General features: G+C 45.5%; 1 protein-coding gene across 1 annotated transcript in view; it reads left to right on the forward strand.

The window, feature by feature from the left end:
* The first annotated feature begins 563 nt into the window (after positions 1-563).
* Positions 564-18,306, forward strand: part of KLF3 (Kruppel like factor 3) — a 34,623-nt gene continuing 16,880 nt past the window's right edge. Inside the window, exons 1-2 of the mRNA XM_039226979.1 lie at positions 564-969; positions 15,538-15,633. Coding sequence (XP_039082910.1) covers positions 15,577-15,633 — 57 coding nt within the window. The 5' untranslated portion in view covers positions 564-969; positions 15,538-15,576. The remainder of the gene's footprint in view (positions 970-15,537; positions 15,634-18,306) is intronic.

An 18,306-nucleotide genomic window follows, 5' to 3' on the forward strand; every position in this document is an offset into this window, starting at 1 on the left:
CCCGGGGCCGCCCTTCCCGCCGGAGCCGGCTGATTGATGGCCCGGCCACCCGGGTTCCCCGCCTCGGCTGGCCCGCGCGCCCGGCTGTGTGTTTTGGAAGCGGCGCAGCGGGCTGCAGCCCGGTGACGCCCGGAGCGGGCAGCGCCGCCCTTCCTTCCCCCCGGGCTGGGGCGGCGGCGAGGCGGCGGGTCCCGAGCGGGCGGGGGACGGAGGGCGCAGGGCGCAGGGAGGGGGCGCGGGCGGGGACTCCGGGGCGGGGGCGGGGGCGCGGGGCCGGGCCGGGCCGCGCCGCGCCGGGCGGGGGGCGGGGAGCGGGGCACGGAGGGCGGAGGCTCCCGGGCGGGGGCCGCGCCGCTCACGCCCAGCCCCTCGGCCGCGCCGCGCCTCGCCGGACAGGTTGGGCCGGCGGGGCGGCGCCCGGCTCGGGGGAATAATGAGTGTCTGTCAGGCCGTCCCCGGGTGACTGGGCGGGGCGGGGCGGAGGCGGCGCGGGAGGCGGGGGTGGCGGGGGAAGGGCGCAGGGCGGGGTGCGTGTTTGCGCGAGTGACTCGGCCGACCCCTCCGGCGGCTGCCTCCACCCAAGTGGGTGGGGACCCGCCCAGCCCGGGCGGCCGCGGCGGCTCCCTCTCCCCTCCCTGACCCTCCCACCCCGGGTCCCAGCCTCTACTTACCCCGCCAGCCCCGGGAGGCTCGCAGAGCGAGCGGCGCCGGCGTCATGTGACTGCCCGGAGTTGGTGCCAGGAGCCAGAGGGGAGCCAGGAGCGGAGCCGCGCGGAGCCGGGGCCCGAGCCGGAGCGCAGCGCGAGCGCCTGCCGCACGCGCGCCCGTCCGCGTCCCTGTGCCCTGCGGCCGCCACCGCCACCGCCGCCCGGGCTGGCGCGCTGACATTACTGCATTCGCGGGGTTCAAGGCAGATCGGATCCGGGCCTTTATTTCTCGTCTGCAGCGCTCAGCACCGCGCCTCGAAAAGTAAGTCCCCTCTCCCTCACCTTTCCTCGCCCCGACTCTTGCTGTCTCCCCTTTCGGCTCGTCCGGTCTCATTTTTTTTTTCTCTGGGGGGCCCGCAGGGAAGGGGCTGGGGGGGGTGCAGCGAGGGGGTGGGGGCGCCTGTGGGCTTGGGAAAGTGCAACAGCTCCTCGCAGCCGGGGGTGGGGGCGGAGGGAGAGGCGACGGGGGAGGGGGAGCCCCGGGTTCAGCGGTTTGAAGTGTTGGATTCGAGGGAGCCACTGTGCGGACCCCGCGGTGTGGGGGACCGAGACCGGCGGCGCCCGCCGCGGCCCCGGCGAGGGCGCGGGCGGGGGCTCACCTGTGTGGTCTCCCGGCTGCCGCCCAACCGCTCGTTCGCTCCCTCGCGATTCCCTCCAAAGCCCCAGAAATCTCGGCGCTCTCCGCGTGTGGCAACGTTGTTTGGAGAAAGGTAGCACGGAGGCCGCGCACTCCTGCTCCTCCCCCTCCGGGTCCCCCACCCCCCGCTCCCGTGCCCTCCCCTCCCCGCCCCCCGCCGCCCCCCTCTTCGGACGGGGCGCGCGACCGCTCGCCCGCCGGAGCAAAACTTGGAGCAGCCTCCCGGGCCCTCTGGGAAGAAACTTGGGGCCGTGGGCACTGAAGGCGGCATCCCATTCTCGGTCCTGGAGCCCGGGAGCTGCCAGGGCGTCTGGATCCTCGGGGGCAGGAGAAAAGGAGCTGGCCGCGTTTCGAGAGTCCTCCTCGGGGGCACGGAGGGAACCTGCCGCAGTGCCTGGAGCGAGGATTGCAGCGAGGCTGGAGGCGGAGAGCGCCTTAGGCAACTGCCTGCAGCGTTAGGGACTCGAGCTGTGTGGGGACCGAGGCTGATCCCTGGACCTGGACCCTTGGGATTCGCTTAACATTTCAGAGTGGCTTTCTTGGAGATGGCAGATAATACTTGGAATTGTCCTAGCCGCTTCTTTGGCAGATATCCGGGAGGACCTTCTGCTTTAAATTTTACAGCAATACACAGCAATAATAGATGGAGAACATGTAAACTGGACTTATTTTTAATAAGTCAGGTTAAACGGAAATTGGAAATTGCACACCTTCTTGTATTTCACTAAAATAAACGTTTTACACTAGATTTTTTACTAGCTCAGAATGTATTTTTTCACTACTATCACCTAAGATGCTTTGAATATATTGATTATATTCTCACGAGAGTCTGGTATTTGGGGAGAAGTATGTTAATGGTATTCTGACTTCATTTACATTTAGTATCTAATTATTAGGCAAAATCTAGTAGGGGAACAGGTCAGTTGTTCGTTATAGGTTTTTCCACTGAGCATTTTTCTACCTTTTTTCTTTTTAAATTTTTAGTGCTTTCTGTTTGAATTTGCGCAGCATTTTTGTAAGAAATCCTTCTGAATGATAATCCGCCTAACCAGAGGGAAGACTTGCTTCTAGAGGAAAAACAATCTGAGAACGTTAACATCTCCAAAATTTTGCAGATTACTGTTTTTTAAACAGAGTGGACAAATGAGTTTCTTCTGGCTTGAATCATGGAGTGTGTTAGTTGACCTTAGCCTGGTAACAGAAACGTGAAATGAGATGTTTGATTAAACTCCCTAGAGAAACTGATATCTCAATTTCTACAGTCAGTGGGGTCTGCAGCAGAAGTATTAGAAGAAAAAGCCTAGTGTACTATTGTGAGTTCAGTAAAGATAGACTTTAAGGAACAGTTGGTGTTCATGAAGGAGAATGCAAGTATAAAAATCTTAGTGTGAATAACAAAGAGTGGTAGCTGGTAAGACCACAAAATCTTGTCAGATATAAAACATGCTATTGTTTTTTCACTGCAAAGTTTCTAAATTAAAACCCAGTCTTCTGGTTGCTATGGGCACAGTGATGCCTTTTTTTTTTTTTTTTTTTTTTTTTACCTGTAGTTTTGTCTACACACAGATTCTTAAATCTCTGATCATGGAAACCTGAGTTGAACAGCCCTGGCTAACTAACAAAATAGACATAATAATGGGGGAAAGACTATGAATGGATTTTACTATCTTAAATATACCTAAAGGAAAATAGACATTTTAGGATATCTTCTAAAAATCGATACTCTGTTGTAGAGATTGTGTAACACTTTGGGGTTAAATGAAACACTTTTGGGGTGACTCTAGATATCCCACGCTGTGTCTAGGAATTTAGTTCTGTAGATAAGGGACACTTAAAACTGGTTCAGTTTTCAGGTATGTGGGATAACCCAGTTGTCATCTAAATTCTTTAATAGTGCTCTCTTCATTTTCCTCGGGATGCTGAGGCTAAACAGTAATCATTACCCTACCCCAGCATTTGATCATGGCTAGGGACCAGCCATTGGGATGGGGGAGAAAGAGACAAAAGAAATGGGGAGGGAGGCTGGTGTTAATTAGGAAGGTCTCTGCTGCCTGAATATGATAAAATCACATGTTCACTTATGATGTTTACTGTATGTGGAAGCTCCTATTTGTAAATAGGGCAGGTCCCCTGTATAAAGCTGGTGTTATTATTCACACCCATAGAACAAACACCTCCACCCCCCTGTTGTCTTAAAAAACTCCAGCTGCTCATGAATATAGGGTCAGGGAGGGCCGGCTAAATGTTTCTCTGTGCTTGCTCTCCAGTACAGCCAGCAGAGCTGTTTCCTGTTCTTTGTTTCAAGGCTGGGGTTTGCGTCATACATTCCAAGTGGCATATGTGTGCTCTTTCCTGTTTCAGGCTGTTTTCTGGTAGATCAGTAGCCCAGACCAGGCCATGGTCCCTGCCCCTAAACTCCTGATCCCCACCCAGGGAGTTATCATGTCTCTACACACTTATGATTGCTTAAGATGCCTGTGTTATGTCATAATGAGGAGTCAGTTAACCTTTTTACATATACCCTTTGCTCCAGTGTGTTTCTATGAGTGAATAAATACTTGTACCTTTTTAAATTTATCTTGACCAGACTGCGATCTTGAGACGTTTGTGTACAGATGGGCTAGAAATCTAAAGGAGGTTGCATTTATTTGCTTTTCATTTCTTGCTTTGAGGTGGGTAGGCTGTTTGTTGGGAGATAGGCATTTTGCCCTGAAGCTGTCAATTTTGGAGGGGGGATTACTACCTTAGGGTTTAGAAGACCTCGCTGATCTTGTTCACAAGTAACACTGGAGCTCAAGGCAGAGGAGCCTTCACTGGATGGAGAGTGGAACCAGGCTTGGCAGACTAGGCTTTTAGAAAAAGTATTGAAACAAAACACACAAGATATATTGAGAAAAGCCCAGGATCATTCTTTTAAAGACAAAGATGTGAGCGCTAGGATAATTTTCCTGAGGACAAAGATGTATTCTACATCTGATTTCTGGCCTGTTTTAAGAATAAAAAAGCCCAGAGAAAGGGAGAACTGGAAATTAGAAATTCATTTTAATGATAGTTTGGAAAAATTTAATCTTATATTTTGAAAACAGAAGAACGCTCTTGTTTTTATTGTTGTACATCACCAACTTTCTCATAATCCCACTTTTTTTGGGGGGGGGGCTCTATTCTGTCATTTGTGGGAGAACACATTTCTGAGTTAACTCTTCAAAACCTGCTGAATTTTTCTGTTGGTTCCCCAGAAACTAAGTTTTAAAGAAATAGTTGGATAAGAACACTAACCTGCAAGTTTCTTTTTAAACTTCTTTTTGGATTTTCTTATAAAATCAGAAGGAAATATCTACAGTGTTCTCTAATGGAATGAATTCAGAGTTGCTAAGGCAGCAAAGCAAAATCCTCCCCCAAATTGATGAGTAGCACTTTGGTTTTTAACTTCACGTGCCACTACATACATTCTTTATGTATAAAGGGAAATTTATAATAAGATATTAGGAAAGCTACTATCAATTAGAAGGCTACTAACGACCTTCCTTGAAAAAAGATGGGGAGTTTTGGAAGCTTTCAATAGGATTTACTCTTTCTCTTTTGGGAGAAGCAAACTTGAAATATTAAGCTGACTTGTAGAATAAGAGGCCTTTTGCAGCCAAATCTGTAAGTAACCCAAATTGAAGCAACTTTTTCAATTTTAGCTCCAAAGCTATTAACAATCCCACTAGATTTGGCCGACAGAATTATTATTTGGCTTACTGCAGCTTCATTCTTTCCTCCCCATTTGGGGGGAGAAGGAGGTGGTTAGTTAATAGACATGATTACGGTCTAATGTATTTGATCAGGAAAAAAAACCCTTGCAAGCTTTAAAGTGCTAAGGCTGAACAATTTGGAAGAATTATACCAGTCTGATAGTTACTATAATTGCAAAAGGAAAAAAATGAGAATAATCTTTTTATTTCTTGACCATGCAAATCATTATTCCTAATTTCATTCCATTTTATTTCCATCTCCCCTTTAGATGCTTGCCTTCTTAATATTTCCAAATCAACATTTTTGCTATAAAGAACAGCTTTCTTAGGTGGTATTTCTTACTCTATTTTCTTCACACCAGTTGTGTTTAAGAAAAAATAAATATACTCAACCTTATCCTTGAAATACTAGGAATATTATTCTGGAAATTGGGTTTTTTTCTGAAGTGCTTCATATTTATTGGTTCTAGGTTCAAAAAAAAATTCCCTAGAGGCATAAAACCAATGATATCTGGTTTGCTAATGTGTAATGTTCTGGTCGAAATTCATCTTAGAGTGAATTGCAGGAGGACTGTGGTGCTTTTTAAGCATTCTCATTTTCAAGCCTGATCTGTCCCTTTCTTAGACCCCAGTTCCATCTAAAGCAGTAATGCCAGAGCTCGAGACAGGAAACCAGACAGCAGTCTGCCCTGATAAGGGAGAGCATTGTCTGAGGAGGTAGCTTTGCCCGCCCCCCCCCCAACTCTCCTTCCTTGAAATTTGGTAGTAATGAAAAAGGGACACAATGCTATAGCCACAGTTCTGCCCCAGAACTTGGACTGTTTTCTCCCAAAGCAAAAGTATCCTTTTAATTGGATCTATGCTTTTTCTGGAATGTTACCAGTTCTGTGGAACATTTAAAAATATATATACTAAAATCTGTATATTCTGTATCCCTTGGTCAGGGTGTTCAGTAGTAAAGTTCATTTTCTAGCAAAACAGGTTCCTGGAGCTTTTTGAAACTCACTCTATTGTGTTGGCTGGCTGCATACATTATCATTTCCTCCACCTAATTATTAAGGGGAGCTGGAGACTGACTGTGGCAAGTCAAGTGGCCCTTCTGCCCTTGCATTCTGAGCAAACCTGGGTCTAACTCTTACCCTGGTTTTTAGGAAGGGGGAGTGCTTCCCGAGGCAGCCCCCTGACCAGAGGATCCTCGAGGTTCCAGCTTAGCCTGGGACATGCTTAAGGGGGTTACCAATCTCTGGAAGGCCTGGGGATCTCCAGGGATGGCCTGGGGCTAGTCTCAGTCCAGATCAGTGGAGTTCAGCCAAATCTAGACATAAGAGACCAAGTGGACATTGAGGGCAGTGCATTCTACCCTGGAGAGCGACCTGTGACTGAACTACTGGTTTTTTCCCCTTTGGCCTGTACACCTTCGGTCTACTAACTACTGTGCTTGGGTCTAATCACCGAAATCCACTCCTTCAGCTCTTCTTGTGCTTTACACCCTGCTACCTTCCAAAGCTCTGCACCCCAAAACTACTTTCCTCACCAAGTTCAAGTTCCTATTCTGCTCCTTCCTCCAAACAAGGGAGTTTTTCCTCTCCCGAGCCTCCCAGACTTTTCACATCAGCTTTGCGAGTTAGGTTTTAGAAGATGCTCTTCAGGCTGCACCTGGTATACAGTCACCGTGAGGCCCTTGCCCTTCTTTTTATCCTCACGTGTAAGAAGGGTAGTTGGACATCATTCATTTATTCATCTCACAAGTATTTATTGAGCACCTACTCATTAGAGCTAATCTGAAATTATGTGCAGTCATTATTATCAGTTATGCCACAGGATGGAGTAGGTCCCGAGTGATCTAACCTGAAACGGCATTTTGAAATCTTAATTACCCTCTGGAACCTCCCCACAGCAGTGCCTAACCTGGGCCAGCAGGCACTGCGCACGTCCCATACTCTCTGTCCCCGGGGAGTGACCCCAGTTTGAGATGACTTTCCTTAAAAGTCGGTCTCATGGCCTGTCCTCTGAAGCAGAGCAGAAAGAGCCCTATGTGTGCGGGCAGACGCGGCTCTGGTCTTGGCTGCAACCCCAGCCAGCTCTGCGAATTTGGGCAAGTCATTTCACCTCTGTTCCTCCATTTCCTCATTTCTAAAATGGGGATGAGGACCTGACCCTTCCACCTTTGTACAGTTATTATGAGGATTTCCGTATTTACTTGGGTAAAGCTGCCAGGTTTTTTGTTGTTGTTTTTTTTTTTTTTCTGAGCAGTTTTATGGACCAATTGCAGGTGCACTGGCTAGTAAGAATAATAGCCTAATTTGGGGCCTTCAAAACGTGTCTTTTGATCTTATGTCCAAACGTGCACACTAAGAGGCAGGGGCTGGTGGGGGGAGTTGAATCACCACTACTGTAAATACTCCATCTCTGCGTGCCACATCCCTCGTGACAGGGGTATGTGTTCGCAGGAATAGCTAGCCCCTGGTTGATGTTTGTGGTGTAACGTTGTCCTCTGCCTGGGGAGCGAGCAGACTAGGGTGCCAAGTTCACCAGTTTTGAAGTCAGACTGCTTAGGGTTCAAATCCTGGCTGTATAACTTAGCAGCTACATAACCATGGGCAGATTGCTCTACCTCTCTGTTCCATTGTTCTCATAAGTAATGGGAAAGTAGTACCCACCACCTGATAGGCTCTCAGTGACACAGTCCATGTAAAGAACAGCAGTACCTGGAGATGGTCAGTCTTGAAGACGGTGATCATCCTTGATCACAGGAAACCTGTGACATCACCTAGCCCCTGGCTTTCCTTGGTCAATAGAAGTATCCTTAAAAAAAAAAAAAAAAACCTACAAACTCTCTCTTCCTCCCTCCCTCCCTCACACACACACACACACACACAATTGTCTTTTCCCTCACTCTTTTTTTTTTCCTCTTTCTTCCCTCCCGCCCCCCTTTTATTCTAGTTTTTAAAACGGAGGGTGAGAGACCTTGACACTAGATTTGTTTAGAGGCTCTCTCTGGGTAGGTAATAAAAAATTCTTGGAGGATGATACTAATAAGGTCTTTGGAGGACCCCTAATGGGCAAGTCAAGGTTAGGAGCAGTAACATTTTTTAAGGAAGTTTGATTTAACAAGTTTCCTTTCAGGCGAGGCCCTCTCACCCCTGTTACTTATTTAGGGGAGATTCCAAGTGTCCTCCAAGGCAAAAGGAAAAGCAAAGCCGCAGAGGTCCCACTATGGGCTGAGTGCTTTTACAGCCATTTCGCAGGCCTGCCAGAAAACTTCCATCTGGTGAGCAAGCCTCGCCTCCTGTGGGGACTCTGGAGGGCCCCCCCCCCACCGTTTGCCCCCCAAAGGAAGTGTAAGGCACTCCTTCAGGTGCTCTGATCCAGGCGGTGGTCTGAGACAAACTATTTAAAAGACCCGCCCATCCAGGTAAGAAGGGGTGGCCTCAGATCCACTGGGGAAGCAGTCAGCCGGCTGCACAGCACAGCGCAGGGAGGGCCTTGAGCTGGTCTTTGAAGAATTAGGAGGATTTAGATAAGCCGGAAGGGGACGGGGCATTCCACACTGGTTGCCCAGCATCAGGGCCAAAAATGAACAAAGGCATGGGGGTGGGGGGAACAGGGTAGCCAGCACGAGGGGCGCCTTGAGCACGGGGCAGCTGGTTAGAAAGGGGGTGCGGAGCGTGGGCGCTTGGACCCGCGCTGCATGCCCTGGGGGTCCCTTTGGAGGAAGGTTGTGAGCTTGGGCAAGACTGGTGAGAAGACGGCTTTGAGAACTGTCGGTGGCAAGATCTGGATGAATTGGAAGGACAAGGAGATGCGGTGGGGAGACCAGTGGAGGGAAAACCCAGTAGCACAGTCTTTAGGCGGTGAGGGCCTGGCTCCCAGTGGCAGTAGTAGGAATGGAAAGGAAAGTTGGTGAGGAAGAAGACTTGAAAGATGACCTCTAGGTTTCCATGGTGAATGACCAGAAAATAAGGCAAATGGGCTGGGGGGGGGGGGCGGGGGGGGCGCAAGGGCAGCAAGCAGCCTTTCTGAGGCTCCAGGAGCAAGGAGAAGAAAGATTTGGGTTTGGGACACGTTGAATTAATTCTCTCACATAGCAGTGGTTCAAAGTGCTTTCCTCTTTTCTCTTTTGTTTACTTTTGAAGGGAGAGGGCAGTTTTAGCTCACGGTTTCAAATCCAAAGGTTTGGTGGCTCTGAGAGGTAACATTTTAAGGGAGAATCCTCAGGAGCTGAGGGAATTACCTCCACCCTGATGGTTGTTTCTGGTTATTTTTAAGGTTCCAGCCATCCCTGCTCAGGCCGGAATTTCCAGGAACTGGCTGCTGACCGAAGCCAGTTGGTCCCTCCCAGCCTCCCACTGCCTCCAGGGTGGGGCCCCATGGGTGGAGGCCCCTTGGGGTAGAGTGGGGTGGGTCTCCAGTGATAGGGCACCAGCGAAGAGGCAGAGGAGAGGCGGTGTGGCCTCACGCAGCCCGTCTGGATTTGATTATATAACGCTTCACAGAAGAGAAGTGTGAGGGCCGAGGCCAGCCTTGGAAGATACGCACACTGAAGGATTATTACACATCGTGGGCATTTTTCAGTTGATCTTGAGTTGCCTGGCCTTGAAACTAAAACACGGAATTGACAGAGCACATGAAGGAGGAAAACAACTGTGTAACCTTAGTAGGCAGAACGATTTGCATTTGAGAAAATTTCTTTAGGAAAGGTGTGGAATGCTCCTAACCAGGTAGCATTGAACTTGAGAGTTTACCTGAAGGGTATGGGTTTGGGTTTTCCTGGGCTCCCACCCCTGCTTCCCTGGGCCTCCGTCTGGAACTGTGTAGGGATTTTGCTTGGTTGTTACCTTTGCACCTGTCCTTATTTACATGCAAAATCAATTGCTTCACTCGGTCTTTCCGAAGTACAGGGTGTGGACAGAATCTTATCTGAAGCCATGTCCTGTTTGGACAAGTCGGACTCGCCTTGGCAACACTCCATAGGGTGGAGCAAATGGGTGGAGGCAGGAAAGTAAAATTGGGTGGCTTGTTAGCAGAGAGAGGAGAGAGGGCGGATTGTTTGCTCTCTGGATCATTATATTTAATCTAAAACTAAATAATTAACTTCTTTCCCATTTACAAAACATTTTGAGGCAGAATAGCTCAATCTCATTTGTGAGGGGCAAAGATTTAGAAACGCTCCATGGAATTTTTTCCTTTCAATCCAACAATAGAAGACTAAGGTAGGTGAAAATCAAGCAGGGATACGAAAACAGGGGGCACATTTCCGGGAAGGTGCCAGCATCTGGCTGTTCTGGAAGGAGCCTCCAACTTAAAAGTGCCTTCTGAAATCTGTCGCCTATACTCCTGGCCATTAAATATTTGATTCCTCTGGAGCTATGGAAGAGTTTGGTCACAGAAGTGAAGAAAGTGTTTTTTCTGAAAGGAACTTCAGCTGTAAGGATCCCTGCCTGCCTTTTTCTTCTCCTGACCAAGAATTAATTACACACACACACATCATACACACACAATTTTTTTTATTTTTTATTTTTATTTTTTCTTTTATCCCCTGCAGTTCCTTTGGGGAGTAAAGGGTGGGGGAAGGCAGTGCACTTCCTCCTTTAACGTCCAAACCCTTGGGAGACTTTAAGGCACTTGCAGATGGTGTCGCACTTTGGTTAGACTGTTTCTCTCCCTACACCTTGCTGAGGTCAGCTGGGAAACAAAGATTACTCCAAGCGGGGAAGAATAATGCAGGGACCCTTTGAGGACCTGAGGAAAGAGATACGGAAAGCCCCCAAAAGGGAGAACGTCAGCTGCAAATTTTGCTATATCACAAGAAACTTTGCTTGAGACACACACATTCTTTCTCTCTCCTCTCTCTCTCTTCTCTTTCTCTGTCATGCTTCTAAGGAAGGGGCAGTCATTTATAAGATTGTTTTTGTAATAAAACTTGCTCTAGCTTCAAGACAAGCTACTTTCAAAGGAAGTTTGGTGACATCATAGTCGCCTCTGACATTAAGGGCTGTGTTTATTTCTAAGCTTCGCACCCCATTTGTGCCCTCATAAAGCCACTGTTGAGGTAGGAGGGTGGTGGAGGGACAGGATAGGGCTGTGAGAAGGAACTATATTGCAGCTGACACTATGTAAATGATTCATGAAAGCTTTTCAATACATAAATCAGGCATTCTTGCATTTTGGCAAAAGTCCGGCCCTTATTTTGACTTCTGAAAAGTCCGAAGTGTAAGTAGAGAGAGTGAAGGGAAATCTTTTTCTTCCTTTTGGGGGAAAATGCAGTTGGATCAGCCCTTCCCAGCAAAATAAAACCGAGAAGGTGACATTGTTCCAGTTATGGAAAATGATTTTGGCAAGTTAAATACAACTAAGATGGAAATGTATTAATGATTGGAAAATAGTTGTTGGACAAAAAATAGAACTACATTTGGGGCCTCCTTATCTCTGGGATGCCCACATAAAGTGGTTAACAGAATTCCTGGGCCTGCTTAAAACCCCCACTGGTTTAAAGACCCCGAGGTTGGCAAACTCATTTTACTGCCTTTGTCCTTAGGCTCTAATACCTGTTGTAGTGCGCCACCTACTGGTTCTACTTAAGACTGCGGTCAGTGTTGAGAACGCGATTTCCTACCGCACTTGTGTTTTATTTAGCCTTCTTTTCAAAGGAGGGCTGTATCCCCGGTGCATGAGTTCCCCGTGTGTAACAAAAGCTACTAAGTTCTAATTCTTTCAGTGCATAAATGACTTCTCAGTTATATGGAAGGCACTTTGGAGACATTGCAGCCACTCTTCTGATTCTGGACCAGAACCCAAAGACAAGGTCAATGACAGTAGCCAAAGTGGTCTCTTCAGAGATAGGACAGTAGTTAAAGAGTATACATTTTCCTGCAAATCAGTAAACAGAAGCCTGATTTATGCTAATGTGCTTGATTCTCTTCCTAAATTTGGTTTCTCTCTAGCTTAGCTTCCCTCTTGTTTTCATTAAAAGTTTTAATTATAGAAGTAATACATTTAAAAATTGGCACAGAGATGTGTGTGAAGTTGCCCCACCCCACCGCCCCTCCAGAAAGGGCTGTCTTGTTAACAGTTCAGAGTGTGCCGTTTTCTTTGCGTGTCCCTCACCTTCTCTTGTTCCGTATCCTGTGGCTACCACTGAAAGTATAGTGAGTCATTTTAGAAACAACCAGATTGGGAGCACAGTGCTGGTTAGATGTGTAGACGGAACAGTGAGCAAGTTTGCTTCTTTGTGCAGTGATATTTGAATTCTGCACAGACTTTTATTGTCCAGTGATGCCTTGGTCAGCTTAGAGTCTCAAAATGGGATATTCTAATTCTACCACTCACTTTTCTTTTATTAGCTGAAATATTTCTAGAATGAGAAATATCCCTTCCCCTGCAATCGAGTTACTCATGAGATACAGTTCTGAACAAATAGACGTATCTTTACAATTATTTTTTAATAAAATAAATCACTTTCATCAGGGCAGATGCTTTCTGTGAGACTTTACTTGTAATCTCTTATGATTACAAGTCTCATGATGCATTAGTTTCCTTATATTTAAATAAAACGTAAAAACTTAAAAATGCAAGTGATTTAAATAATGTCTTTAAATTGTAAGAGATGTGGTAGGTTAATGTGTCATTCATTTCTAAATGGATTTAGTTGTCACTGCTATGGGCATTAGAAACGTCATGAAAGGCTTTATGAGCGAAATGGTGGGGTTAGAATTTGACCCAGAGCCCATCGTCCTGATTCTACTATGCCCTCTTACTGGTAGTGGAGGGGTAAGGCACATGCTGGGAAGCTATTGCAGAGTGCAGTTGGGAAGTGACAAGGTCACCACGTGACCTCAGGCGGGATGTAGGCAGCTAGTCACTTTTGAATAGAATTCACTGCGAGTTTTTTTTAAAGGTAGAAGGGACAGATCTCTAAGGCTAGGTCTGTTAGCAAAGAGGCAAATACTTGACGTTGCTCTAGAAGTTGGAACCAACAGATTCAGCCCCATGTACACAGCATGTGTATCCCAAACCTGTGCACATATTTGTTGGTATCAGCTATTTACAGTGCAAAGAGTTTTGTTTTGCTTTAGATTTCATTTGATCTTCCTGAAACATTACAGGCAAATGTTACATGTCTACATTTTACATGTGAGAAGGGTTGTCTGTGGCAGGTATAAGATGCACATCTCCTGCTTGAGTCTGGAGAACAGAGCTGTTTCACTATGCACCTGAGAATAGGACTGCTTTTATTTAGAAGGATTTGCATCAAGATACCCTCTGGAGTGGATGAATCCCTATCCCTAAGAGTAAATTAAATTTAAAAGGCTTGGGGGAACTGAGGACTGATGGATGGGGGGGGGGGGGGGGGGGGTGGGGATGGAGGAGGGCACTTGTGGGGATGAGCACTGGGTGTTATGTGGAAACTAATTTGACAATAAACTATTTGTAAAAAAAAATAAAATAAAATAAAAGGCTTGGGGGAGGGGTGGCCAGCCAAGGGTCAGGGCTGCTGAATTACCTGACCTCATTGATGTAAGCAGGAGATCTCACATCTTTTGTCTTCGGTCTGCTGTGAGGCACTGGACAGCAGTTCTCAGAACCGTATCCATGTCTGCAGCTGCTAGGCTGGGAACTGGTTAATAATAGATCCCAAGGCACAAAAGGGGTTTTCATCCTTCATTATGAAATCATCCATTTTTCACTGGCTGTTGGGGTTTGTTTTTGCTGGCATACATAAGAGGGTATTAGCACCATTGATTTGAGCAGCCTGGTATCAAATTGTGTTCACAGATTATAATACATACTGTGATGCCGGAAAATAAAATTCGAAGTCAGAGCCTTATGTTGAGTTAATGACGATACTCACGTGTTGTCATGAGACCCAGAGCAGTGTTTCTTCAACAGACCAAGGGAGCCCAAGAATACACAGTATTACTCTTATGAAGGTTTCGTAGTGTAACACATCGCGCTGGGTACGGCACGCTACAGTACTGCTGTCACGGAGGTAGGGGGTTCTAACACCGAACTACAGGAGGCAACCTAGAACTAGAGACTTCTGCAGCTTTTTCAGGCAGAATGCAGTCTGGAACTTAATTCACTCTCCGACCCAAACCAAAGTGGTGCAATAGAGACCTCGCCTTTAACCAAAGCTCTGAACCCTTGAGCCAGTTTGAGTAGAGGGCGCCTGAAGCAGGTTGTTGAAGATCTAGGTAGTAGATGGAAGTGAAATGCAGTTGTATGTTGAGCGGACTGAATATCTTGTCTTGTGGGGAAGGGGTTGGCTTGATGTAGATTAGGTGCCGGAAGTGAACTAGTACAGAACAGAAGGGAAGGATAACATGAGCATTACAATATAAGAGAAGAGTAAGGCCAGACAGGACTAAGATGGACATTTCCTTTACATCAAACTAAAGATTGGCTTATTTCCCAATGAGGAATTGGAGTGAATACAGACTAACAGTCTTCATATATAAAAAGTGCTTAGAAAACAATAGGCAGGAGGAGTGGGAGGCCTCAAGACCTGAATATAGGCATTTCTCTAGAGGAGACATGCAAATGCTAAATACAGATGGAAAAGATTCACCTTTAATAATTATATCCATTTAGAATAAAAATAGTTTGCCATTTTAAAACAAACTAAGAAAGCTTTTATTTTTTTAAGTGGTAATACACATTGCAGGTGGGCATGTTGGGAAATAGGTTTTATTTTATCCATGGAAATAGTAGAGCAGTTTTGCTCCTGGATGATCCGTCAAATGGTTTGGAAAATATACGTGCTTCTCATCCAAGAATTCCCCTACCTAAAATGTACCCTACTTAAGAATGTTCAGGAGGACGTGAGTATAAAGATACCCACTGCCATCCATCATGTTGAAAATTTAGAGGCAATCTAAGTGCCCAATGAAAAGGGATAACATAAATAGAGTGATCTGTTCGCACAGTGGCCCACTGAATTTGATGGTATGGAACCACACTTAATGAAAAACATTTGCCCAATCAACGGTCAAATGAAAGTGTGGAGTATACATATTATAATCCATTTAAAAACAAAGATATTAATGATGGTTCTAGGTTTTCTTTTAGCTTGTCTTGTTTTTTCTTGATTTTTCTGTAATGAACGTAAGGAAAAATGTCTCATGTTCATATATCATGTGAACGTCTGTTAAGTTATACAGCAATCTTAAGCAAGCTTGGCTGCTCAGAAGGGCCTGTGTGTATTGTTCCAGAAATGTCAGGGTTTATGTACATGAGGTAGAAATGCCAGTTGGCTCTCATCGACTTATGACCATGGAATCTGGTTTTACTTATATAAAATGGCATCTTTCGTAGGTAAGGAAAATAAATTCCAGCCATTCTGGGGCTGAGGGAGAGGAAGGAGCAGAGAAGGGGCTTGAGGAATATTATGTTTTATTTTTACTGGTTTATATTTAAGGTAACCTTGGCATTTATTTGGACACCTTGTTTTGTCTTCTAGGCCAAACACCAGAGCACCTTAGAAAGCTTAACTAAAAGAATGCTCATGTTTGACCCAGTCCCTGTCAAGCAAGAGGCCATGGACCCTATCTCCGTGGTAAGTTTTCCAAAATTGAACACCTCTTCTTATTTATTTATTCCAAGTGGCAGGAACATTATTGTGTGTTGTGTTATTCCTTAAAGCTACTCATCCCTTGACAGGCATTTGGTAAACAAACTTTTCTCAAAGTCTCAGAGAATAAGCGAGACAAATTACCCGCCACCCCCAAGCAACTGTGCATCCTTGAGTAAATGAGATCCATATCTCCTTAAGACCTGTGCCCCATGCTTCTCAGGGTGTGATCAGCACCGAACTTGGGTCACAGGCAAATCTGGTCACGACAGAAGTAGATTTACACAAACTCCTCAGTTGCCAGCCTTTTTAGTTTGGGCTCTCGGGATTATTGGTTTGGGCCAAAAAAAGTTCAGCCAGACTGATTTTAAAAATTAATGTGGGGGCACCTGGGTGGCTTAGTCGGTTAAGCGTCCGACTTCGGCTCAGGTCATGATCTCACGGCTCGTGGGTTCGAGCCCCGCGTCGGGCCCTGGGCTGACAGCTAGCTCAGAGCCTGGAGCCTGCTTCAGATTCTGTATCTCCCTCTCTCTCTGACCCTCCCCTGCTCATGCTCTCTCTCTCTCAGAAATAAATTAAAAGAAAAAAATTAATGTGGATCTGGGGATGTTAAAAAAAATCCTTAATGTTTGTCATGGTTAGGAAGCATTTTCAAATGTACTTTTATGAGAAGTCTGCATCAAGAACATGATTGTTTTGAGGTGTTTTTTTCACTCAAGATCACAACCCCAGTTATATAGAAAGAAGAATTTCTTGAGAATGTTTGTGAATGGCCCTTTTTTTTAATACTGGAAGAAAAAATATTCCAATTTGTCTCATGTGTGTATTCAGCATGTCCTTCACAGAGCTGATTTAAAAAGATGAAACCTAAAAAAAAAAAAAAAATCCTCATTCCTGCATGTAAATGTATTCAGAATAAAAAGCTTTGCTTAAAACCCGTTGACAGCAGCTAGGCTGAGCTGTGACTGTATGAGGTGGCTGAGGAGAATCGAGCAAAGGAGAGAACTTGGCGGTGAGGATGGGATTCCTTTCCACTTGGGAGAGCCTGGGGCCAGGAGGGAACCTTGTTCAGTGTCTCTGTCAACACCTTTGTGCTAAGCCAGCCCCTCGGTGGGCCCGGTCCTTCTAGATGCTTCTCCCCGCAGGTGGCCAGGATCTTGGCCAGGTGTTTCCGTAGGTGCGGCCCTGGTGGAGACGGGGCACCGGTGAGAACAGAAAGGGGGTCCCAGGACTTCCAGTCAGGGAAGTAGGGAAGTAGGGAGAGTAGGGAGAGTAGGGAGAGTAGGGAGATCTGGTGGAGGGAATATGAAGTAACAAGACAGCGCTCCCAGTGGGCCTTGCCCTTTTCTTCCATGGGCCTGGAAAATAGTCACAAGGGGGAAAACTTGGCCTGAGTCATGCATCTGAAGGTTGGTAATGACACGCTTGCAAAATTAGATCATCCTTATGCATTGGCTGCTGAGGCTCCTGCCAAAAATGTTTATACAAGACACAGGGGTCACTCGGAGGCCCTTGGAACTGAGTTGCCATGGATATTACTAAGCCAGTGAAGTGTTTACCGCTACGTACAATGAAAAGTTAGGTCCAAGTGGCTTTAAGGAAATAACATTTACATTCCGGCATGATAACTGGATAACCAAGTGTCTGAATGTGATAATAACCGAGCAGTAAGAACTTCATTAATCAAAAAAGTAAATTGACTTCTGATGTTATTTGGTGCTGTCACCATATTCATCAACCCCTTACACCAAACGATTGCATGATCATGTTGGAGGAAAATTGAGGTGTAAAATTTCCCTATTAATTATATCCTTGAAATATGAATAGGTTTTTACTACTGGAGAATATGATTAATTCTATAAATGATGCAGAACCATCTTTGCATTTAATATTCAGTACACTTACCATGCTTTTAATCAAGCATGAAAATATGGTCCAAGAGCCAATTTAAAGCTCAAATGAAGATCCACATTGCTAAGTTGGTGTGATATAATTAAGTGTAAGGAAATGCACTTGACTGAAAAAAAAAAAAAGGAAATAAAATGAATCTGAAGTAACAGTTATAATGCTGTAACTTATAAATACATGAAGTTAAGATATGTAGAAGTATCTTTGCAATTAATGGTTTCTAGTTTTCAACTTTCAGCCAGCAAGCACTTAGGAGATTTAATTAGATCATTTCACCAAGAGTCAATGTCAGTTCTTACAATGAAATTTCTTTTTCCTGCTTCAGCAAAACCTGAGTTAACAGAAACATTCGGGGGGTGGGATGTTGCGATTATTTTAGTTAACAAAATTAAATAAAAAGCTTTTGTTTCCACTCTGGAATCTTCAGATTTTATCTTCCCTGACTCTGTAGGTGGAGTGTGCTAAACCTAATTTGTTATTCCTTTATTCCTTTTTTTTTTTTTTTTTTTTTTTTTTTTTTTTTTTTTTTTTTTTTTTTTTTTTTTTTTTTTTTTTTTTTTTTTTTTTTTTTTTTTTTTTTTTTTTTTTTTCTAATTTCACCTTTAACCTGAAGGCTGATTACCTGTTTGGCATTTTGCTCCAGTTTAGAGGAAGTAAGGAATTGTCATTTCTCTCTTACTGAAATATAAGCCTTCAGTACAGTCTTCTGCTAAACCTTGTGCTTGGAGGCAAACCGTAAGTCTTCGGATC

The sequence above is a fragment of the Hyaena hyaena genome, unplaced genomic scaffold, assembly GCF_003009895.1.
Source record: "Hyaena hyaena isolate Hyena2069 unplaced genomic scaffold, ASM300989v1 scaffold_24, whole genome shotgun sequence".
Taxonomy (NCBI): Eukaryota; Metazoa; Chordata; class Mammalia; order Carnivora; family Hyaenidae; genus Hyaena; species Hyaena hyaena.